This window comes from Dermacentor albipictus, unplaced genomic scaffold (assembly GCF_038994185.2).
Source record: "Dermacentor albipictus isolate Rhodes 1998 colony unplaced genomic scaffold, USDA_Dalb.pri_finalv2 scaffold_17, whole genome shotgun sequence".
NCBI classification, from domain to species: Eukaryota; Metazoa; Arthropoda; class Arachnida; order Ixodida; family Ixodidae; genus Dermacentor; species Dermacentor albipictus.
The window spans coordinates 11,174,715-11,200,450 of record NW_027225571.1 but is presented as its reverse complement, the minus strand read 5'-3'; the positions used below and the strand labels follow the sequence as shown (position 1 = coordinate 11,200,450).

Sequence of the window (25,736 nt, the reverse complement as noted above, 5' to 3'; positions counted from 1 at the left end):
CCGTACAGCTGCACAAAAGGTCAAGCAACTGTCGGCTCTTCCCCCAGACGAATCTAAAGTTGTTTTCCGCACCCAGGGAGGTCTTTACTTGACGATGCTCCAGCCATGCTACCTCCTCACCGCTCTCATGCAGGCCGCTGCACTGACCGACCCATCTACACTGACACTTCGGATTCACCCCGTCAATAACACTTGCATAGTGTCTGCGGCGAATCAAGATGACGCTCTCAAGCTTGTACAACTCCAGCACATTATCTACGGCCAACTTGAGTATGCCATGGCAGCATATATTGCAGCCCCTGATGGCTCAGTTAAGGGAGTTATCACGAATGCCTACTAGAAAGAACTGCTGCAAGAACTTCTAGCAGACTTGATCACCCGCAACCCCCACGCTACTATACTAGTTGCTCGACAGATGGGACTCACACATATGATACTCATCTCCTTCGGTCAAGCCATCGTCCCCCGAAAAATTTTTTATGGCGGAGGACTGCATCTGCGCACGCCCTATACACCAAGGGTCGAGACTGGCAGTAACTGCCGGACCATAGGCCACCGCACGGATGTTTGTATCCAACCTAGGACACACAAGTTCCCCAGATGCGACGAGTTACATCCGAAGGAGCCAACTCCAACATGCACTCAAGTCTGCATGATTTGCCAAGTCCCGCACTTGTCCGGGACACGGGAATGCAAGCACCGCCACCTCTGAACGCAAAGCACGATCCCGGCGACGAGTAGACCACCACTCACCGTGCAGTGCAGGATCCGAACGCCCGGGACCATCCGCCGGCCAACAAACAGGGCGCTCCAAAAGCTCGGACCGACTGACATGGGCCAACAAGCTGAAGACGCCCAACGTGAACACAAAACTGGCAAGCAACACCCCGCTTACCCCGGACCCCTGTGACCAGGAGCTTCAGGCTCTGCGTGTGGAGGTAAGCCGCCTCACAACACTTTTAACACACAACCCCGTTCCCCCCTCCCCACCCCAACATCCCTCCCCAGAACGAATCCTCCCACCCACAGTGGAGTCACCCACCACACCTGCCATACCCGCCTCACCCCTCCATGAAAAGCAACACACATCGGACTCGCATAACGATTATCAGGGTGATCTCAAAGACTTGGAATCCAAATTTGATGCTAAATTGGTAGCTCTGGAGGCGCGCATCGATACCAAATTCACAACACTCGCTGAACAGCTATCTTCTCTCCTTGAGCAACAGATGGACACACTTTTCACATGCTTAAGCCTAACTCTCGAACGTACTTCTGCACAATTTGATACATGCCTTCAGAGGCTACAGACAAATACCAGCTCTTCACATGAGGGGTCCCCTACTTCCATCCTACACCTACCTACTCCTCCTATCCCACTTCCACTACCACCACGAGAACCTATCCTCGCCCGACCCACGCTAATATGGCGGGCCAGGATAATTCTACAAACCTATCACTAATCCAATGGAACCGCCGCGGCTTTCGGGGCAAGTGCGCGCCGCTGCAGCTCTTAATACCTGCTCTCCCTAAGCTCCTTTTGTTACAGGACACACAACACCAAGCCAAACTTCCCAGTTACCATGCAGTACACTCAGACACCACCGACAACCCTCGGGTATTCACACTCATACATTGCACTATTACTTACCAAGAACACACAATCACCTCCTCCACCCCGTGTGTCCTCATCGAAATCATTCCCATGAAATGTAATACACCTCCTATCTTTATTGCCAACATATACCACACCCCACGCCAAGCCATGACCACTCTCGATGCTCTACTCCAGAAAATTCATGGCATTGCGGGCCGAAATCACCTACTCATAGGAGGCAACCTTAACTCTCAGCATACAGACTGGGGTTATCGGTACACCACAGCACGGGGTCGCAGGCTTTGGACGACCGTCCAAGGCCTGCGCCTTACTACACAACTTTCACACACCAACCCGAATCGGCAACAGTGTAACCATGGATACTAGTCCAGACTGGAGGAAGAAGAAGACGCCGGAGTGTGCGGACGAATTCTATTCGGCTCTTGTTTCTACCAATGTTTTCGTGGCGATTTTTAGCGATTTCAAGGAAATATTTGTGCAACACGGCTTTGTGAAGTTGCACGGACCCTGTGGACACTTTCCTGGACACTGTGAGTGTTTATCTCTACCATCTACAGCGGTTTTGCCATCGTCACCCGGCCGCCGCCTCGCTAGCCCTAACGAGGCCGGAGCTTCTAATCCAACGTGTCGAGCGCGGCGACGCTTCTGGCGCGTTGCTCTCTCTTCCACGTCGTCGCCGCTGCTGCATGGGCTACGATTATTGTGCTCAGACATGGAATACCAAGTGGCTGGGGAGGACATTGCCTTGGCGGACATCACCCCGGATCAAGGCTGGCAGACTGCCACGTCTCGCCGCGCCGCAGCCAAACGTGAGAGCGTTAACCATACTCCGCCATATGGCGTGCTGAAACGTGGAGGAACTGAGACCCGCGGCCGTGAAAACGTTAAAAACACCATCATCCGCGCGAGCAGAATGCCGCCGTTGCCAAAAGATGACATCCGTATTATTAAAAGGCCTCGTGGGGGACTTAACATAGCAAAGGTTGGCCCTGCAGTGGTTGCCAACGCCATTGCCGCCTCGGCTGGCCTCAGCCCGGCACAACAGCACTCGGACACGCTTTGCCCCAACAACAAACAGAATATCTTAGTGGCAAGCACTCCGCTCAGAGAAAATGCTAACCGCTACGCGCGAGTAAAGCAAATTTGCATCCAAGGCGTCACCCACGAGATCAGCGCCTACGAAGCGGCACCACAGTCCACTTGTAAGGGAGTCATCCGTGGGGTCCCCGTGGAAGATGGGCCGACGGACATTGACTCGAAAATCGTCAATGACAGAAATCCACTGGCATTGGCCGCCAAGCGCATAGGCACTACCACCGCAGCAATCGTGGCATTCGACGGCCATCGAGTGCCCAATTTCGTGCGCTATGGCTCGGTCCTCATGCACTGCACGCTGTACCGCAGGCAGGTCGACATATGTTACGCCTGTGGTCGGCTCGGCCACCGTGCGGACGTGTGCCCAAACCCTGGGGACGTTATTTGCCGAGGCTGTGGTGCCCCAAACCCCACTCGGGAGCACCACTGTGCACCAAAATGTAAGCTATGCGGTGGCCCCCATCTCACCGCCGACAAAACCTGCAAGGAACGCTACCACATGCCATACTTGGTCCGTCGACGGCGATGGGAGAGAGCACGCTCGACGAGGAACGGCGACGACTGCACTACAATGCCCAAGTCCGCCATCGCTACCACCGAAGACGCCTACCCGCAACTCCCTGGAAGTGCCCAGGCCGCTGACAACGACCGATCCCACTCCAGATCCAGGGGCCGATCTCGGAGCCGCTCCAGGCGGGCATCGACATCCCGGAGCCGACCGCGGGCCCGCTCCCGTGGTGCGTCGCGCGGCGCATCTCGGGACCGCTCCATTTCTCGTTCCAAGTCCGGGCCCGGGTCCCGTTCCGGGTCCCGTTCTGGATCCCGCTCCGGGCCCTCTTGTCAACGATTGCCAAGCTCACCGGCACCACCAACAAGCAACAAGAAACGAGGTTCCCTCACCTGGACAGATGTCGTCCGGGGAAGAAGAAACGACACCACATCACAGGTAGAGTCGGGCTCACTCCCAGAGCACGTTACAGACACCAACACATCCGAGATAGCGTTACTCAAACGCGAAAACGCCGCTATGAAAGAGACAATCCTCAAACTTACGGCCGCGATTGCCGAACTACAGAACGACAGGAGCGCGCGCGCAGCCATTATGCCCGCCGCCAAAAACGCTGCGAAGGCAGTAGCCCCGTCACCACCGCCACACCCTGTTAGTGCTGATAGCGCGGACAGCAAGAGCGCGCCCAAGAAACGCGCCATACCAGAACTGAAACCCGAGTTAGAAGAGATTAAAAGTACGCTGTCGGCAATTAAAGAGAGCCTCCGCTTTCTCGGAGAGAATATGGCCCGCGTACAGTCAACCCTCGCGGCCCACGGTAATCGGTTGGGGACAGTCGAACATTATCTCGAAAACGTCGTAGCCCCCGCCATTGCCGCTGCTAAGCCGGTCTCGACACAACACCCCACGCTCAATCCACCCACACACGCGGCCCCCTTCCAACCGTCAAGCGCCCGGGCCGACCCCCACAAGCATCAAGATGGCCAGGCGAGATGGAGCGTTCCGCATCTGGCAGTGGAACTGCAGGAGTTTCTCTACGCGGAGAGCCTCCCTGCAGCAATACCTACGTAGCCACGATGCCAAGCCCCACATAATCCTTCTGCAAGAAACTTTAACACAGACCGCCACGTTTACCGGTTACCAGTGGTTACCAGGCCTCGCGGAAGGACGTGGTACCGCCACGTTGGTCTCTAAAAAGCTCACCTGCCTCGCGCATGACCTCGGCACGTCCGAGGTGGACAACGTCATGACGGAGATTCTCCCAAGCGATGCGTCCCGACAAAGTGTGTACATACTCAACGTGTACAGCAGCCCCAGACAAACGAGTCACCGTTTCCGACGCCTCTTCCAGAGAGCCATACGTCTTGCTGGCTCAAACCCGCTCGTCATTGCTGGGGACTTCAACGCTGCGCATCGCACCTGGGGTTACGTATATGACACCTCCAAGGGCACCGCGCTGTGGCAGCATGCGAACGAGCTCGATCTCACCTTAGTGACAGACAAGGCGTTCCCTACCCGTATCGGCACATCCACGCACAGAGACACCACTCCAGATCTCTGCTTCGTGAAAAACACAGCCGATGCCCGCTGGTCCAATCTTGCGGAGGATCTTGGCAGCGACCATCTCATACTGGCCGTGCACTTACCCAGCATCGTCAGGAAGCCCAAGTCGTACACGTGGGTCGACTGGGACTTCTTTTGCAAGACTCGCGCCTCACGACTCCCTCCAGACACTGCCCCGAACCTCGAGACGTGGACGGCTCAGCTCAAGGCCGACGTCGTTAAGGCCACGAAAACATTTAGCACGGATATGCCAACCGAGAAGATGGACAGCCGCCTCGCCCACTTGCTCGAAGCCAAACAGTCTCTAATGACATGATGGAAGAGCCAGCGTCTCAACCGCAGGCTCCGCAAACGCATTGCACAACTGAACCAGACCATAATGGAACACTGCAGCACCCTATCCAAACAGCAATGGGACGAGGTGTGTAACTCCATCGACGGACAGGTCCGCAACGGGAAGACGTGGAACCTCCTCAAACACCTGCTCGACGACACCAACACCCGCACAAACCAGCGCCACTCGCTCACCAAAGTCCTTCACCAGGCCAAAGGCACCGCTTCGCCGGATGACATCGTCAAGACGCTTGTGCATAAGTACCTGCCGATACCCAAAGGCCCGCCGACCCTATATCCCGATTACACCGGTATCGACAACAGTCTCCTAGACGCCGATTTTTCCGTCGAAGATACGCCGGGCTCTCCACGAACTAAACGGCCGTTCCGCCCCAGGCCCCGATGGCATAACCAACAAGCTCCTGCGGAACTTAGACGACCCCTCGGTCGTGTACCTCACGGACGCCATCAATGACGTGTGGGGGCGGGGCGAGTTACCTGATGCCTGGAAACTCGCCCAGACGATCCTCATTCGGAAACCGGGCAAGGCGCCTGGCGTCGATAACCTTCGCCCCATCTCGCTAATGTTGTGCGTGGGTAAGGTAGCCGAGCATGTCGTACTCAACAGAGTCGGTCGGTATCTCGAAGATCAGGACTGTTACACACACCACATGATCGGCTTCCGACCCGGGCTCTCGACTCAGGATACGATGCTTCTCCTGAAACACCAAATCATAGACGCCGGGGCTACTTGGGGCACCCGCGCCATACTTGGCCTTGACCTGGAGAAGGCTTTCGATAACATCCAGCACTCGGCAATTCTAAAGGCGATCACGGCCTTAGGGCTCGGGCGCCGGTTCTACGAGTTCGTCCGCTCCTTCCTAACCCGTCGCAAGGCCATGCTCCATGTCGGAGACCTCACGTCGGAAGAAGTCGTGCTCGAACAGCGTGGCACCCCCCAGAGCTCCGTCCTCTCGCCGACGCTGTTCAACCTGGTGATGATTGGGCTCTCCGAACGCCTGTCGAAGATACAAGGCCTCAACCATACGGTATACGCAGACGACATCACAATTTGGTGCTCCGCGGGGTCGGATGGCTTTATCGAATCCGCTCTGCAGGAGGCAGTCGAAACTGCCGAATCCTACCTCAACCACACGGTCCTCAAGTGCTCCTTCGCCAAATCGGAGCTGTTGTTGTACAGCCCAAAACGCCGAGGTAGAAGGCCTAACGGATGGAAACCACCGACCGAGCGCAACATCACTGTCTGCACCAGAGACGGTCGCCCAATCCCCAGGGTTGACTCCATCCGAGTACTGGCAATGGTTATTGAGGCAGGCGGATCCAACATCCAAGCAGTCCACAAGCTGACGACAAAGACGGAGAACGCAATACGACTTGTACGCAGGGTGGCCAACCGTCACCACGGCCTCAAAGAAGACAATCTGCTGCGTCTCGTACACGCGTTCGTCCTATGTCACTTCACCTACGTCGCAGCAATGCATAAGTGGAAACAATCGGAGCGTGACAAGCTCAATACACTAATCCGAAAGGTAGTGAAGCAGGCCCTTGGGCTCCCGATCACGACGTCGACATATCGACTCCTCGAGCTCGGGGTGCACAATACCCTCGAAGAGATCGCTGAGGCTCAGGAGAGAGCGCAGATGGTACGACTGAAGATGACGAAGACCGGCCGTCACATCTTGCGCGAGCTCGGGTACTTCCCACTGAACACCCAGGATCCACCGGAGCTTACGCCGGTTCCCCGCGAGCTCCGCGACCTGATCACGATCGCACCCATTCCGCGAAACGTCCATCCGGAACACAATCGAGGCAGGCGCCAAACCCGGGCCACCGCGTTCCTCAAACGAGTAAACAAGAAAGCGGACGACGTCGCTTTCGTGGACGCCGCCGCCTACCGATGCAACCGAGCCTTCGCCGCGGTAGCGGTCTCGTCCTCGCAACGGACTTTAAACGCCGCCACGGTACGCACCCGTGATCCCGAGGTGGCGGAGCAAGTGGCCATAGCCCTGGCAATGCTCGACGATAAGCGCACGACAATATTCAGCGACTCGAGACCAGCCATCAAAGCGTTCGAGAGAGGAGTCGTCTCCGTCAAGGCGTTACGCATCCTCCGCGGCGCTGATCCAAGCACCCTCAAACACCACACCGTCATCTGGTTTCCCGCCCACCTGGGTCGGATTCCGGGCGCGCCCCGCCCAACCTCAACGAGACAGCCCACGACGCTGCACGCGCGCTTACCGACCGCGCCGTCAACCCCGGGCCACTACGTCTCGATGAGTTGGAGGCGAACAGGGATGCCCCAATAACCTACAATGAAATAACCAAACACTTTTACTTGGGACGACGTCTCTTTCCGCCCCCGCACCCCAAACTAAACAGGCCGCAGGCGCTAACGCTACGCTTATTACAGACGGATACCTATCCAAACCCGGCCACCTTACACATAATCTACCCGGACATCTACCCAGACGATGCGTGCCCCTCGTGCGGGGTCACGGCGACACTCGCACACGTGCTCTGGGAGTGCAGAAACGCTCCGCCCGGCTCTACCTCCGACAAGTCGGAAAAGACCCTAAGAAGCCCGTTCCTACAAGACCAGCAATGGGCTGTCCAGCAGGCTCGCGCAGCGGCCGCCAGGTATTCCCTGTCGGTCCCTGCGTGGGAGACGCCCACTGCACGCTGACGTGCGTCCTGCAGGACTTTTATTAAAGTTTTTCCAATCCAATTCAAGTCCAGACCCAACGTTACTAGACTAGCTTAAGTTGTAAAACTCCCCGCCCGCGCACTTACAGCCGCTGTCGCCACTTCTGTGACAGCCGCCAGATGGCCGCGCTGTTCCATCGGGCTCCACTGCAGACGCCTCGTCACAGCCTTGAGCTCGTGCGGGCGGGCAGTTTGCGTGTTTCACGCTCGCTGGCGTTCTCCCTTGTCCGAATTGGTGATACCACGAGAAGGCGGCATCCACCTACTGCAATAAGATTTATCGCGCGAGTTCGTTAATACTGAGAGAAGGGTAAACTGCACGAAAGGAACAAACGCATACAGCGAAGCGCAGAAGCTGCGTTTCTAGATGCCGTGTGTTTCTTGCTGTCGTCGCGCAGTTTAGGCTCACGAGCCTGAATATCTGGCCAAGGTGCGTGATTGTAGGATCAACTTCATCCCCACCGAAGCTTCTCACGACGCCAAAGAAGCACTACAAAAAGAAAGATGAGGTTGGTCTTTGTACACACTAGCCACGAAAAAAAAAGAAAGAAGTTGGGTTTTTCATTCCGTGAAGATGGTAAATCAGCGAAGCTGAAACGTGCGGCCCCTGTGTTTATCACAGGGTTAATCCCGAGGGTTCATTAAAGTATTTCTCAGTTATGAGGTTACACGCACAAGCGGCTGCGACGGAGACGACGTCACTGACGGTATGCCCGCAGTCCGCAGCTGTCGCTTGCGTTCGATGTCTCGAGTTTACTCGGCGGCGTGGTTAGCAGCCTTCGCCTGCGATTTGCCGCTTCTACATTCTTCGATATAAATTTCTTCAAAATTAAGTATTTCCGTTGCGTAAGACCATGAGTGGCTCATACTCCCTTAAGCAATGGCTCATACCCCCGTAAACGCGGCCTCCCCATTACGACGACAGAAGTGAAGTGAAATTCTACGCTGGAAAGATGAACGGCCACGCAGCCCGCTGTGGAAGACGAGGACGAACGCGGGAGCAGTGGCACGAGCGCGTGCCGTTGATTTCGCAGAGAGTTCCCGGTCGGCACGAAGAATAGCTGTTTCACGCCGAGCAAAGCGTCGCATTGCTGTGAGCACAGAAAAAGTGGTACGCCGAACTGTCGACATCGTTCCGATAGCAGCTCTGAAGCCAGGTACGCTGCACGTCGGCATCGTCTGCTGACATTAAGAAACTCGGCGAAGGCTACAGTTCCACGGATGACATGCTTGCTAAAATTCGCCGTCAACAACGAACCACAGAATACACCAACGCTGCACCGCGCGCTTAGTCCGGCCCGCCCACGTAGCCGGCCTGTGAGGAAGTGAAGCAGGGCGCGACTGCAGCGCCACAAAGGCGCGGGCGGGTGGCGGTTCCGCGCAACGGCGCCGAGTTTTAAAACTGAAGCTAGTCTAGTAACGTTGTCCAGACCTTACACTCGGTCGTTGCTTCAAAGGTTAAAATCAAGACTGGCCACGCTACAGACACAAATCGCTGCAGATGCTGCGGGTCTGTGCCGTTCCAACTAGGGTCAGATGTGCAACAGTATATCTGGCAACCTCCCTACCAAGAATGCATGGCAACTCCTACAGCATCTTGTTGACCCCACACGTTCGCGCACAGCATCACAACATGGCATTACATGCCTCATTCACAACTCGACGCTCTCCCCCGACACCCTTCTGGACCAACGCCAGACAGAACACACGAGACCCAGCACTTCCCCTCCTCTATCACCCTACACAGGAGCCCCGAATGAGGCCCTTGACACCAATATTTTGGAGCAAGAGGTCAGCATGTCCCTCCAAAACATCCGCACAAGCTTTGCACCAGAAAAGGATAGAATAACAAACTCTATGCTCCGTAACCTGGATGATCAATTTATCACGTGGTCACGTGCGCAACACAAACTCGGAAGCGACCATTACATTATCGCCATCCAAATACCTCACACACAACACAGCCCTCAACTCCTCACCCACAATCTTATTAAATGGGATGCAATCCGGTCTGCACGATGGGAACACCCAGACACCCCGATGCAAGGCATTGATCATTGGGTCGCATCTCTCCTAAACGACATAACCGCACACACACAACAGATTACCACGTCACCCGACACTCCATCACGCACCCACAGGCGCCCGCATGTAGGCGTACATGCGGGTGCCTACATTGAGGGGGGAGAGAGCCACCATGATTGCTTAGTGATCTATGCAATCAAAGGCCTTGGACAAGTCCAGGGCCAAGACGGCTTTAGTATGAGCGGCGATGAGAGGGTCAAAGATGTTGTGCGTCAATTGAAGCATGGCATCTTGGACGGAGAGACCTGGATGGAAGCCCACCATGCTGTGCGAATATAGGTTGTGGTTGTGCATAGGCTGATTGAGTCTGTTTAAAGCAACATGCTTGAGCAGTTGCCCGAGACATGATGTGAGTGATACGGGGCGGAGGTTTGATATGGTGTGGGGTCTTTTCTGTTTCGTGATAAAGATAATTTTGGCATGGCACCAGGACTGTGGGAGGGTGCCCTCTCTCCAGCATTGATTAAAATATTCTGTAATCTGTGTGATAAATTGATCATCCAGGTTACGGAGCATAGAGTTTGTTATTCTATCCTTTTCTGGTGCAAAGCTTGTGCGGATGTTTTGGAGGGACATGCTGACCTCTTGCTCCAAAATATTGGTGTCAAGGGCCTCATTCGGGGCTCCTGTGTAGGGTGATAGAGGAGGGGAAGTGCTGGGTCTCGTGTGTTCTGTCTGGCGTTGGTCCAGAAGGGTGTCGGGGGAGAGCGTGGAGTTGTGAATGAGGCATGTAATGTCATGTTGTGATGCTGTGCGCGAATGTGTGGGGTCAACAAGATGCTGTAGGAGTTGCCATGCGTTCTTGGTAGGGAGGTTGCCAGATATACTGTTGCACACCTGACCCTAGTTGGAACGGCACAGACCCGCAGCATCTGCAGCGATTTGTGTCTGTAGCGTGGCCAGTCTTCATTTTAACTTTCTATTGTGTTTTTACATACAAGCGTTCCTCTCGGGACGCACGGCCAAGGTTCATATGGGCTCCCATGCGTCCCCTCCATACACCCTCAGCGGAGTGGGCACTCCACAAGGTTCTGTCCTTTCCCCTTTTCTCTTCAATTCCACACTCATTCCCTTAGCCCACGCTCTTCACAATACCCCTCACCTTCACCACACCCTCTATGCAGACGGCATCACTCTGTGGACCACCCACGGCAGTGATGGTGACATAGAGGAAACTTTAAAAACCGCTGCAAACATCACACAACAACACGCACAAAGCACTGGTCTCAGATACTTCTCATGTGTCCCTCACCACGTACTCTTCCCATGGCACCCATCACCGTTACTCTGGCCGGACACCCTATCTCGGAAGTCGACACACTCTGGATCCTGGGCCTTCACATACAGAGCAATGGCCGGAACACTTTCACTATCCGGAAACTCGAATAGATGACGGAAGCGCTGTTGCACCTCATCCGCAGAGATTCATGCCTTCATACTCGGCCATTTCCTCTACACAATCCCATATCTTCGACTTTGACAAGAATAAATCGCAACCCTAGATGCTATGCTTTGTAAAGCCTACAAGGTGTCCCTACACCTCCCTGCTAACGCGCAAACCACCAAACTTCTTTAGCTTGGGCTCCACAGCACCACACACAAACTCATAGAGGCCCACACACAAGCACAATACACTTGCTTAGCTTAATCTATAATAGGACTTTATATACTAGACACTCTCCAAATTCGCATACCAGCAGCAGACCCCACACTCCTACCAGTTCCCCACCCCATAGCTCATAGTAAAACCCCTCCCTAGGAACACCCACGCCACCTATCATTCGGCCCGCCGCAAAGCCCGTGCAAAAGCTCTGCACAAATACGACGGTTTCAAAGCTGACACCGTATGGGTGGACGCGGCCTGCACGGTCGAAGATGCGGCAGCTGTAGTCGTTGAAAATACACTTCAACCCATCGGAACTCTCCACCTTGCTGGTGCATCCACGATGTAATCCTCGGATGAAGTGGTGACTGCGCTTGCCCTCGCACACACTGATGCCCAGTACGTCCTTACCGACTCAAAAACTGCACTCCTAAATTTTGCACAAGGACAAGTCTAGGAGACTGCTTTCCGCAATCTCAGCTCGCCCTCCGCAAACCCGCCCAGCCATGTAGAACTGATCTGGGTGCCTGCGCACTCTGGGAACCTCGGCAACGAAGCTGCCAATGACCACGCCCGAGGTCTCATCAACCGGGCGGCAGCGGAATCGGAGTCGAGCTCTTCCCGGGAGCGCATGGACTCGTTCAGTGAACTGACCCAGGCATATTGCACCGAACACCAGCTATACCGCCACCCCACCAATCCGTTGGCAATTATCACCAAACACTATGGTGCCGCCTCCAGACCCGCACTCTTCCCTCCCCGTATTTCTTCTCCCGCATCTGCCCGGGAGCATACACCCCCTCGTGTGCTCAATGCACTCACCCCCATGCTACGCTTACCCACATTCTCCTTGAATGCCCGGTGGACCCTCCCCCTCGGGGCCCGGAGCTCCTTACTACCAGAGAGGAATGGGAGACCCTTCTGCGCTCAACAGACCCAGACAGGCAGAAAATCACCACTGACCGGGCCGCCCACGTCATGGAACTCCATGAACTCACAAACGTGTAGTGCAGTGGGGTCATGCGGGGACACTGGGACCTACGTGCCAGAACCCTTTGGTCAAATAAAGTTGTTTCTCTCTCTCTCAACATCACATGCTAGCGTATCCTACGCTGCTGTTGGACCCTCTTTTTGTGAATCTGACGTGTTGAACCCCCTAACAAGAATCCTCACTGCAGAAGCCTATGCGGTACTGTCTGCGGTAAAACATATAAAGAAACTAAAACTTGACAGAGCAGTCGTATTCACATACTCGTTAAGTCTTGTAAAAGCACTCATTTCTTTACAAAAGCATGCAAATCCTGTCTTCAATGAACTTTACTCACTTTTATGCAACATCTATTTATCTCATAGACATGTAGTAATATGCCGGGTTCCTGGCCATAGAGAAATTGAGGGAAATGTGCTTGCCGACGAGATCGCCAAATCAATAGCATCGCAGGGTATTCGTTCTGCTGCTGTGCCTGCCACAGATATGAAGCCTTTCCTGGGAAACAAACTGCGAAGCTACTGGCAACGCTTGTGGGACGCTGAAACGAGTAATAAGCTTCACCTAATTAAGCCGAAGTTAGGTTTCTGGCACCCAACTACGAAAACACGAAGAAAAGATGTCCTATTCACTAGACTAAGAATAGGGCACACATTTGGCACTCGTAACTTTCTCTTGACTGGTAACAAGCCTCCAACCTGTGGTAGATGTGGTGACAGGCTGGCCGTCCTCCATGACTTCCTGGAGTGCCGGAAAGCCAAAAGAGACAGGCAGAAACATTTTCTTCTTGCATACCGCCATTGCATCCCTCTGCATCTCGCTATGTTTCTTGGTGAAGAACCGCTTTTTAAGACAAAAGCAGTCCTCACTTTCTTGAAATATATGCTACATGTTACAAGCCCATTAATTTCATAGCGCATCCTCTTTTCAGAAGATACTGCTACGATAGTTTTCTTTGTGTAGCACAAGCCTCTAGGCCCTTGGGTTTCAAGGGCTCTGGTGAGGCAGCAGTGCTCTAGACAATTCTAGCATCTCACATATTTTATATATTGCATCATTCTTTCTTGGTGCATTTCAGTGTTCATAGTACACATAATAGTCATTTCCCATAATTTTATTACACGTAGATTTTATAGAATTTACATCAACTCTTTTAGTCCCCTTTACAGCCACGTCACATTAACTTCACAGAACCCATCAGTCCACTGCAAACTCATTAACACTAGCATGGCGCTCTTTGGCCATACCTTGCCCATGCACCATTAAACATCAAACATTCATTCATTCATTCCACACTTCCTGGTGTGACAAAATTCCTTCCCAAAAGGCAGTCGCTGTCACTGGGAGGGGCCTAGAGGCAGCATCTTCAAATTTAAATTTTGAGTTGAAGTGTGCAATGGAGACATGTTTTATTGTATAACCATCTTGGCTCCTTTACTCTCAGTTGCAATGATAAACAGAGACTAGGTAAAGGACTGTGTCATGACCCCTTTAAAGAAAACCCAGCTGGCCAAAATTCAGAGCCCTCCACTAAGGCATCTCTTATAGCGTACTGCGCAGTTTGGTACGGTAAACCCCCTCCCTCATTTTAATTTTTCCCTACAGTAATTCACAAAACTTATGTTGCTTGAATAAACATTGATTGTATGTTTGGGTTGCATTTTGCTTTATAGTTAGTGAAAGTGAAACAGTGTTTGCTACCCTAGTTCTATCTTGTTTTCTTTATTTCTTGACTGAAAGCTGCAGCCATTGCAAAAGGTTGAATCCACAATCCCTTTGTGATCTCCTGCATGCGTGTTTCCGTCAATCTGTTAAACATGATTAGAGCAAGAATTTTGCTCTCTGCATGCCTTAGCCTGTTGCTGATTTTTACTGCCAAGAGCAGATCATTTTGCCAGCATTATATCATAAAAAGACCATGCATTAGCATCACATGCATGCCAAGCACGAGCTGTATAAGGCAAAGCTGAACGCATCAGTTGTTCTTCAACTAGACAAGAGGGTGGGAATCTGCACTTGTGATGTGTGCTTCCTTTGTCCCACCATGGGGCCTGTTCTGTCATAGTTGCGCAAGTGGTCAATTCCCACCAAAGGAATTTGCCTTCAATATTGGGCTTAGAAAAAATGTAATGTTGTTATTGTTCAATATGTTAATATCTGTTTCATTTAGTTTGCTAATTATTGTATATTGTGATGTGATAGTGACAGGTGCTGTCCAGCAGGCCGGCAAGCAAACAACCTATTGAAAAGGGAAGTGCTTATTGAGCAGACTTGTGCCCTCTAAGCAAAAGTACAACTAGGCCACAGTGATAGCAAGAAGCTTGCGTCCGGCTGCTTTTATACTTGCGTCATTGAGTCTTCTAGGTTTGCTTGTTGTGACAAAGTTTATTATAAAATGTGCCACAGTCATCTATTAGAATGCCTTCAAACTTATGCGATGTGCCCATATTTTTACATAATATCAACGTTGCACAGTGAAAAGGTATGATCATGACTGACTGCTAATGAAATTTGCATGGCAATGTCATGCAGCTCCTGATGATGTGTTACCAAAAAATTGCCCATTATCTTTGCTGCGCTTTCACTAGGATGCTTTCTAATACCTTTACTAAACCAACTGTGTGCATTAACCCCTCTGCCATTTCTTTGTATTCAGAGGTTCCTTATCTCAAAAGCAAGTTGATATTTTTGTATATGAATATTCATTGAAACCCAGGTTGACACAGCAAAAAGAAATTCCAGACTGCACAAGAAGGAGAAAAAATGACATGTCTGCTGGCCATCTGTTCTTGTAAATGTATTGTGAGAGCTCCTCATAATCTTACCTTGTGCTAAAGTTAACTCAAGCAGCAAATTAATTAACCTCATTAGGCTAGACTTGTTATTAGCCACTTCAGAGGCTGGCTTAGCATGGACAAATTAGGCTTGTCCTAAATTTTCAATGGATTAAAGCACTGCAGGTCAGTACCCTCAGCTAAGTGAAATTTAGTTTCTGTAACCAGAGGTTGCCTCTTTCGGAGTTTGTGGTGGTCCAGCCAGGGAGATGAACCTTTTGTGTGTGCAGGTTCAAGGTTGTCCTGCAGCCCGTGATGTTCGATGATTGGATCTGGGATGTGGCATGGCTGCAACCAGAGGCGGGGCCCTTGGTCCCAGGAACCAGTTTCACGACACTGGCGCTCTGCTTTGGCCACAACCGTGTAGCCCACTGGGATTGGCAGGCGAAGCGGGCGCTCACCGTCACTTCCTGTAGCGACTACTGCTTGCTGTATCCTTTTTCTAATCTATGGACCCCTAAAAGGGTGTTGGCCTTCTGAACAAGTAAGTGTAATGTGGTGAACACCTGGTTGTAATCAAAGTTGGCTGAAGCTTATTAATTGATCTGTTGCAAGGAGCCTGACAAATTCTGCAAGAGCCATTGCTCTCACATTAGGATTCATGCTGACCTTTATGGTCATTATTGTGTCATCATTCGTACTACGGCATCAATGCTTTGTTACCATTGGCCAGAAATATTGTGTGGGCATGGGAAGTAGATATAATGGCAAAAGCACAGAGCAAAAAAAAGAAAAAAAGAAACTGTCATGTCTGCATGTTGTGCTCTGGCCACTGAAGAAAAATGAAACATTGTAGAGTTGTGATGTGCTACCCAGTGCTCTGACTCAGGTTCATATATGTCAAAAAGCCGGCAGAACCTAAATACATGCCATGGTGCAACTTCATAAGGGAAGCCGCAGTTTTGATCATAGCACACAATTCTGCTGCTGTAAATGCTGGTAGCTTGGTTACTACTACAGTAAAACCTCGTTAAATCGTACCTGCTTAAACAGTAGTTTTGTTTCAAAAGTAGCGAAGTCAAATCGCTGACCCAGTGGCCATTCAGCATAATGCATTCTGTATCCGCATAAACCGTACCAGCTTATTGCATACGTATCGGTTAACTTGTAGTGTTTCCACTTTTCATCGCCCAATCATGGCGGTGCGTCGTCAAGATCGGGCAGCTCAGCAAAACAAGAAGTCTCAGAGATCAGAACAACGGCCTCCAACTGACCTATGCGTTAACACATGAAGCCACATCAGCAGCAACATCATTTCGGTGCTGTGCCAGAGAGCATAGTGTTTCTCACCATATTACCTAGAGGGAAATCTGGTGCTGCTGCTCTGTGGCATGCTTGGGAATGCCGGTATGGACGTCTTGCGCTGGAGTTTGAGGTATAGTAGCGGCGCATGGTGGCGGCGCGCGAAACGTTATCTTGGTAGTACCAGCTTGGGTAGTATTGAGCCCTGGCGGTGGCGAAGCACGTTTCTAGCTCGAGTTTTGCGTCGATTTGCGCTTTTTTCTGCTCTGTTGCGAGTGCGAAAAAGCTCGTCATTTTTCAAAGACCACGCTGCGAGCTCGCCACAGCCTATAGTTTAACGAAAATGGACTCTCCGCGAGACGTAATGCTGGAAGCTGAAGGAATCGGCGATGCCGATCTGGAGAGACCTAGCTCAGCCTCAGAAAAGCGTCACCATCGTTACTTCCGCGTCGTGGGCTGCCATGAACAAGAAGGCCTGAATCCCAACATCAGATTCTACCGTTTTCCTTCAAGGCCTAGCGAAGCGGAGCGTCGGGCGCGCTAGATAAGCGAAAATTTGCGCCATGCTGACTGCTTCGCCTGTCTTGAAACTTGCTTATCTGCGTTCTAAAATTCGGTCTTTTGCACCTACAGTCCCGACGGCAGACCGACATAGCAGCAGGCATGGCTGGTGATTCACGATTCGAGACCCGGCCACAGCGACAATTAACAATTCGACCCGTGCGAAGTGGTGCGTGCAAATGAGCGCAAATGGTCGGGCTGATTCGGTGACAATTCACTACCCCACCACGAGCAGCACAGGTTAGAGAGTTAAATGAGCTCATGCTTGACCTCAAGCCTGCACGTTGAGGCAGCGCAGCAAGGTAGTATTGATTGCAGCACATCGATGTCCGAGCGCTGCCATTAACCCTTTCGCTGTCGGACCTTTCTGACCGTGACGCACCCCCAGTGTCGGCTTGGTTTCAGGGAACGAGCATAACAGGGAATGAACATAGCAATTTATTTTTGATTATGATTGGTATACAAATAACATAGTCAATGTAATATACGCATTTCAGTGTTCTGCAGCTGTTGTTAGTAAACATCATCATCATCATCAGCCTGACTATAAAATCCCTTCAACATCCGAATCTGACGATGCGGAACCCTCTTCCTCGCATGCGACTCTGTCTGAGTCCGAATCCGAGCTCGGCTCGTATTCTGAATCGGAATTGAGCCACCGCTCCAATGAGCAGACGAAGGTCCCGCGCGCTGAGCCATCCGAAAGTAATCGCGCGCAGGGAGGATGCGCTTTCAGGCGCCCGCACAACGGAGATAAATGGGACGTTGCGTGATCAAGATGACAGAGAGAGATGGAAAAAGGCTAAACAAAGTTCGAAGGGCTTTACGTTTACTGCTGCAAGTCGAAAGCGAGGGTGCGGCGAGAGAGCGAAAGCAGCAACGAGTCGCTCTTTTCGGAGAGACAACGGCACGTGCACCTGAACTTGACGCGCCGTAGCAGGCACACCAACAGAAGAAAAATAACAACCTTCAAACCAGTGGAGACGGCAGAGCAACCCTTGAACCCATAACCACACGCGCGCGACGCATGATACAGCGAACACGGAGCCACCGCGCCACTCAGCAAAGAGAAAGTGGGGAGTGGCCGTCGCGCCGTACTCTTCAATACATGGAGTAACACACGTCGAGGCGAATATACGAACTTGTAGAAAGAGTCAACAGATTGCGTGGCCAATCCAGAAGCGCCAGCTTTGCGCTCTGGTGCGAAATTTTGAACGCACGATAGAGAACGTACCGGTACGTCAGTGACACTTTTGGGGGGGAAGCGTGATGACGTACCGGTACGTCCGTGACAGCGAAAGGGTTAAAAGCTACATCAAGCAAGCAGTGCACGAGCTCACGCTGCAGCGCGATTCGCACGTACGTTGCTGAGAGCTCATATGCATTGCATCATTTATTTATCAGTTGCTAAAGGGACAGATGGCCGCTACTACAGTGCAGACATAACTACTTGTCTAGCGGCATGCAGTCAGCAAAGATTGCAGGAGGCCCGCCGTTTCGCGGCATGTCAGAGGACCGCTGGCGTCGCGGCTCGTACGATCGTGCGCTCGAGCAGTTCGTACATCGCGGCATGCTGAAATACCGCCGCCGTCGCAGCGCGTACCGTCGTGCGCTCGAGCAGTTCCGTACACATGATGTGTGCTTATCGCTGCTGTGAATTCATTTACAGCTAGCATTTTCTCGCGTTTGTGCGCCTGAATCTAGCAGCGTGCAATCCTTACCTAAGTTCAACTTCGTACGCGACTAGCTTCACTTGCTATTGACACCGCGCTAAAACTTCGCCGTTTATTTCTTGAACGGTGTACACGTATTCGGCGTTGCTTAATTTATTCCCTTTACGCAGCGTGCCACCCCTAAAAAAATATTCGGCGCCCGATATTCGCTCCAAGCCGTGGTACAACAAAAGTGAAAGTGGCGGTCCATATTGTAAATGTGTTTTCCGAAGCAGACGATCGAGCTTGGTACTACCCAGTTCAGGACAGGGGGCGCTTTTTAGCACCATTTTCGCTAGGAACTATAGTCGGATACAACTTTAGAAAAAAGAGGAGGCTCGCCGAGGCCCCGCCCAGATGACTGAAGCGCGACGTCCGATTGCCTCCGCGACTAAAGTAATCCCTCTCAAAAAATCGTGCTTTTGAAACGGGCAATTCTCGGTATAAATAAAGACTCTTGTATTTTGATGACTGGTTTAGTAGAGCTCTCATGTGCTACAGCACATGCCGGATCGCGACAGAAAAATAACCCCGTGCCTTCCACAATGCTGCACGTCGTCTGCTCTTTAGCTTCATTGCAAGTGACGAAAGTAGAAAGAGCAGCTCTGCATGGCTTTTGCGCTTGTTTACATGTACACGGGAAATATACTCCTCCTGTTCCAAGCTTCTAATGAATCAGTTGATATTGAACAAGTACTTATCTAGAACAATGCATTTATCATAACCATTACAAACTCAAGATGCTCGGTGTCAGCGAAAGCACAGTGTTCAAGGTGAGGAGGGAGGTCAAAGCTTCGCATATTTCGGGTGGCAAACTGTCGACGCCGTCGCGAAAGCGCCCACGAAATGCGGAGAAAAGAAGACGCAGCACGAAGTATTACACGTTGTGCGCGCCGAGGTCGTGGGCACGATTTCTTTCGCCGCAACGAGACACTGACGGTCGTGAAGATCACTATAACGAGTTCTCGAAGCGTATACGGTGTTATGTTTGTGCCCTGGGATTTGCCTGACGGAAGGCCAGTGCTATGGTGTGTCTACCGTGGAGGCAGCATTCATCCCTGCATGGTGCCTGCTTCGGGCACACGACTACGTGCACGGCTCGGGTTTCCTCGCGGCTGCGCGGCGTCCACGACTGAAGCGGCCACCGGATCACGGAGCGCTATTTGGCCCCTCCCCGAGCCGGCAGCAATGCAACCCCCCCCTTCCTTCGTCCGGCGGCGCCCGCACCACGAACGACTCCCGCTGTGTTTGGCACGGTTTCCCAAGGAGGGCTGTGTTTCGACCCCGTGCCTTGCAGTTGGTTCCCTTTGTCCTATGCGGGCCATAAAACTTCCCCGGCGCACCATTCTGACCGACCGCCAGATCGGCCCAACGCCACAGCGCGGTTTGAGGAAGCGCCGGCCACCGAGAGCGGCGTTAGGACCACGGAGGCTGCCCAGACCCTCTCTCTCTCTACCTTGTTTCGTCCTTATAGGGTCTGTCTGGGGAATCTGGGGACTGAGGGGTGTTATTTAAGCAGCTTGCAGCTGCTCTGTTCGTCTCTCTCCTGATAACGACCACAACATGTAAACATTGTATAAAGAATTCTTCGCCAAAAAAGCTCTCCTCGTCTCTGACTCTGCGTGAAGTGGGGTCCAGACCTCCTGCCGGCCACACATTACCTTGGCACACGCAAAAATGGATCTCCCATCACTGAAGCGGTGAACTGTGCGTCGCCTGCTTGTCGAGATCTGATTCAAGCATGAGAAGAGGAGCCACAATTCGCTGCTTATCGACCGGGATGACATCGCTGAATGGTGGAATCGCTACCTTCTTGACGTGGAGGGCTACGGTCAGAAGGCCGAAAGATCTTTTTCCTGGACGAGACATGGGTGACAGCGGGACACACAGGGTCGATCATGTGAAAAGACATCGTGGTGCAGAAGCGCGGACACCTGTACGCTCGAGCAAATGGCCTGTCGACGGGTCTGAAACAACCTTCTGGAAAAGGCCAGCGCCTGATTGTGACACATATCGGCAGTGAGGATGGCTTCATCGACGGCTGCTTAGATAGATTCCGTGGCCAAAAAACAGGCAACTACCACAATGAAATGGACGGCAATCGCTTCGAGGGATGGTTTAATGACGTTCTGCAGAAGTTGCCTGCTGGTAGCGTCATTGTTTTGGACAATGCACCTTACCATTCCCGGAGAGAAGAGAAATTGCCGATGACAGCTTGGAAGAAGGAAAAAATACAGTAGTGGCTCAAAAGCAAAACCCTCGCCTACAGCGAAAGGATAATTAGAAAGCAGCTGCTTGAGTTGGCTACGCTTTCTGAGCTACATCGTAGACAATGCAGCGGAAAGGACTGGATGCATTGTACTCAGGCTGCCACCGCACCACTGCGAATTTAATCTTATCGAGCTCGTGTGTGCAAAGGTGAAAAATGGCATCGCTGTGGGCAATGGAGACTTCAAGCTGTCCACAGTCAAAGACGTCTAGAGAGAAAAAATCAAGCATGTGACGGTAGAAGACTGAAGGAAGAACACTCACCACGTGATGGACCTGGAGGTAAAGTTCAGGCTTGATACGTCTGAAAGTGACCGTATCCAACCCATCATCATTCTAGTGGGTGAAGATGACAGTGAAAAAAGCGACTCCGACTGCGAGCTGTCCGGCATTGAGCCACTCGATGAAGTATAACAGCTTCTTATTAACAAAAGAACAACCCTTATTAGGGCTACCAAAATTTTGCTGGTGGGTTTGCAGCAGCCAAGCATTTTCCCGTGATCTCTCAAATAAATAAGCAGTTCATTTGGTGACATATTTCTTTTAATCGAAGCCCAATTCTGAAAAAGCATCGTCCTGCACAGATCATGCTCAATATAAGATTTGGCATGGAAACGTGCTGAAATGCTGGAAAATCTGAATGCAAATACAGTTATTAACTCTGAATAACTATGTGGGGCCCAAAATGCTCATTTGGGCAGCCACTGTCCACCTTCACATGAAAAAGCAGTAGTCAACGTGAAAGTGACAGCCACTCTTAGCAGTCTGCACGCCAAAGCATATTGTGCTTTGCGTGCAGTTGTGCTGCCCCTAATGTTTTTTCCAGCCCGTTGAGATGAATAATGCCAATGTCAGAAGGCCCAAAATACTCTATTGGGCAGCCACCTATGAGCATGACGGGCCCTGTGATGAAATAACAGTCGTCGGGGCACGCTTGAAAGGCACCTTTAGTATCTGCACTTCATAGCGCAGCCATGTCGTAGCCATTGTAGGTGAAGCAGCAGTAGTCAATGCAAAATTCACCGCCACTTTTAGCAGTTTGCATGCAAAAGCACATTCATGTTGTCGCAATTCATTTTGGTTACCTGGCCCAGGCAAGTTTTGCGAATAAGAACAATTATCAAACATCGTTAGCTTAGTTGGGCCCAGAAAACTAATTTGGGTAGCTATTAATAGCAGTAGTCGAGGGCACGCTTGAAAGGCACCATTAGCAGCCTGCACATCAAAGCACAGTCAAGCTGTCGTCACTGTTGGTGAAACAGCAGCAATCAACACGAAAATAACAGCCACTGTTGGCAGCTTGTATGCAAAAACACATTCATGTGGTGGCATTGCTTATTTTGGTTACCTGGCCCAGGCAAGTTTTGCGAATAAGAACAATTATCAAACATGATTAGCTTAGTTAGGCCCAAAATACTCATTCAGGTAACTATTAATAGCATTAGTCGAGGGCACACTTGAAAGGTACCATTAGCAGCCTGCACGTCAAAGCGCAGTCAAGCTGTCGCCACTGTTGGTGAAACAGCAACAATCGACGCGAAAATGACAGCCACTGTTGGCAGCTTGCATGCAAAAACACATTCATGTGGTGGCATTGCTTATTTTGGTTACCTGGCCCAGGCAAGTTTTGCGAATAAGAACAATTATCAAACATCATTAGCGTAGTTAGGCCCAGAAAACTAATTTGGGTAGCTATTAATAGCACGTAGTCGAGGGCAGGCTTGAAAGGCACCATTAGCAGTCTGCACGTCAAAGCGCAGTCAAGCTGTCGCCACTGTTGGTGAAACAGCAACAATCGACACGAAAATGACAGCCACTGTTGGCAGCTTGCATGCAAAAACACATTCATGTGGTGGCATTGCTTATTTTGGTTATCTGGCCCAGGCAAGTTTTGCGAATAAGAACAATTATCAAACATCATTAGCTTAGTTAGGCCCAGAAAACTAATTGGGTAGCTATTAATAGCAGTAGTCGAGGGCACGCTTGAAAGGCACCATTAGGAGCCTGCACATCAAAGCGCAGTCAAGCTGTCGCCACTGTTGGTGCAACAGCAACAATCGACGCGAAAATGACAGCCACTGTTGACAGCTTGCATGCAAAAACACATTCATGTGGTGGCATTGCTTATTTTGGTTACCTGGCCCAGGCAAGTTTTGCGAATAAGAACAATTATCAAACATCATTAGCTTAGTTAGGCCGGTAGCATACCTGCCAAAGAAAAGCTTTGCCGAAGTGGCGCATCAGGGGGCAGCGTCACAACGGCCTCCGGCGGCTGTCCGACCCACAAGCAGTGAGTCGGCAGTTACGCCATCTGCCCCCACGGTGGTCGCAGCCAGCGCTGCTCCACCAACCGAGCAGAAGGGACCATCAACCCCGAAGGTGGGCGCAGCCGAGGCTGCCCCAACCTCCCCGGCCTCTTCCAGCGCTGGGAACAGCCGGCGCAGCCAAATCCCTCAGGGAGCCCCATCGACCTCTGGGCCGGTGGGCGCAGGGGTCTTGCCCTCCAAGGCGGGACCCCCGCTGGTAACTTCTCGCTCGCAGGAGCACGTGTCTGGCACCTCACAAGAGGCAATGGGCACTACACCTATCGTCAAGGCGCACCAAGCGCCTAAGGAGCGGCGAGGCTCCCTCGAACGCTTCAAAAAGGGCAAAACCCCGGTTACAGGGCCTCGAAAGAGCTCTGTAACCTAATCTCTGAAATATCTGTAATTAATACTTCTGTTTCCATATACACAGCACCTATTTACTTCCAATATGGATACACAAATAATTCAATGGAACGTCAGAGGTCTTTTTAGGAACCTTGATGATGTGCAAGAGCTCATCCAAAAACACAATCCAAGAGTGCTGTGTCTACAGGAAACACACCTAAAACCACAACACACAAACTTTCTCCGACCGTATGTCAAGTTTCGCAAAGATCACGATGATGCTGTCGTATCATCAGGCGGTGTTGCCATTTTTATTCATAAAAGTATTTCGTTATCTGTGTTTACAGCTACAAATGCCCCTTGAAGCAGTGGCGGTTTGAGCTGTTCTTTTAAATAAACTCGTCACCATTTGCTCGCTTTACGTACCCCCACACTACAAATTAAGCAAACATGAATTTCAGTCATTTATAGACGAATGCCAGAACCTTATGTTGTGGTGATTTCAATGTGCACAGCTGCCTGTGGGGCGACTCTCGTGTAGACGCGCGAGGTCGTCTTGTTGAACAGTACCTTTTTTCTTCAGGTGCATGCTTGCTGAATAAGAAGGAACCCACGTATTATTCCCTAGCGAACAGAACCTTTTCTTCAATAGATCTTAGTATAGTTTCCCTGTCCATACTGCCCGAACTCGAATGGGAAGTTGCGAACAATCCTTACGGGAGCGACCACTTCCCCATACTGATAAGAACATCCAAAGAAAACGAATATCCTCCACAAGCTCCTAGGTGGAAGATAGACACAGCCGACTGGGAGAAACTTCAAACTCTCACTAGCATCTCATGGGCTGACATGTCTTCTTTAGAAATTGATGCTGCTGTGGAGTATCTTACATCATTCATAATAGATGCCGCATCAAAATGCATATCCGAAGTAAGTGGTTTGCGTGCAAACGACGTGTACCGTGGTGGAACAGCGAATGTAGGATCGCCTGTAAGAATCATAAAAAGGCGTTGGGGTTGCTACGCGCTTCTCCCACTGCAGAGAATCTTGTCAACTTTAAAAAAGTAAAGTCCCAAGGCAGGCGAACCCGCCGACAGGCCAAAAGAGAAAGTTCGTAGAAGTTTTTATCGAGTATTAACTCGTTCAGAGATGACGCCGAAGCCTGGAACAGGGTTAATAAGATCATAGGGCGGCAAACATACTCACTCCCTCTGGTAAACACACAGGGCGATACACTGCAAGACCAGGCAGACTCACTTGGGGAGTATTTTGAGAGCGTGTCAAGTTCCGCAAATTATTCACAATCCTTTCTCAAATGCAAACAAATAGAAGAATGCAAGCCTTTCATCAGAAAATGTCGTCAGAATGAACCATACAACCGTCCTTTTAGTATTGCAGAGTTTAGAGCTGCCTTGAGCGCATGCAAGAGCTCTGCACCTGGATCTGACAGAATAATGTATGAAATCATCAAAAACCTACACAATGACACGCAAGTTAAACTACTCGCACTTTTTAACACTATTTGGGCTGTGGGATACCTTCCAACCGCATGGAAACAAGCCATTGTGGTCCCTGTTTTGAAACAAGGCAAAGACCCTTCCTTAGTGGCAAGTTACTGCCCAATAGCCCTCACAAGTTGCCTTTGTAAGGTATTTGATAAAATGATTAATCGCAGGCTCATACATTGCCTTGAACTGAACAACATGCTTGATACCTATCAATGTGGTCTCAGAGAAGGGCGCTCCACAACTGACCATCTTGTATGCATCGAAGGAAACATCCGTGATGCATTTGTACTCAAACAGTTTTTCCTATCCATATTCCTCGATATGGAGAAGGCATACGACACAACGTGACGCTACATAATCTTGAGAGACTTGTCAGAAATGGGCATTCATGGTAATATGCTAAACCTAATAGAAAGCTATTTATCCAGTCGTACATTCCGTGT

General features: G+C 51.2%; 1 protein-coding gene across 5 annotated transcripts in view; it reads left to right on the top strand.

Annotated features, from left to right (window-relative positions):
- Positions 1 to 25,736, top strand: part of LOC135909425 (tRNA (34-2'-O)-methyltransferase regulator WDR6) — a 443,227-nt gene that overhangs the window by 70,175 nt on the left and 347,316 nt on the right. For all 5 annotated transcript variants that reach the window (XM_065441378.2, XM_065441379.1, XM_065441377.1 and 2 more), the window contains one exon: positions 15,582 to 15,782. In XM_065441378.2, the coding sequence (XP_065297450.1) occupies positions 15,582 to 15,782 (201 nt within the window). The remainder of the gene's footprint in view (positions 1 to 15,581; positions 15,783 to 25,736) is intronic.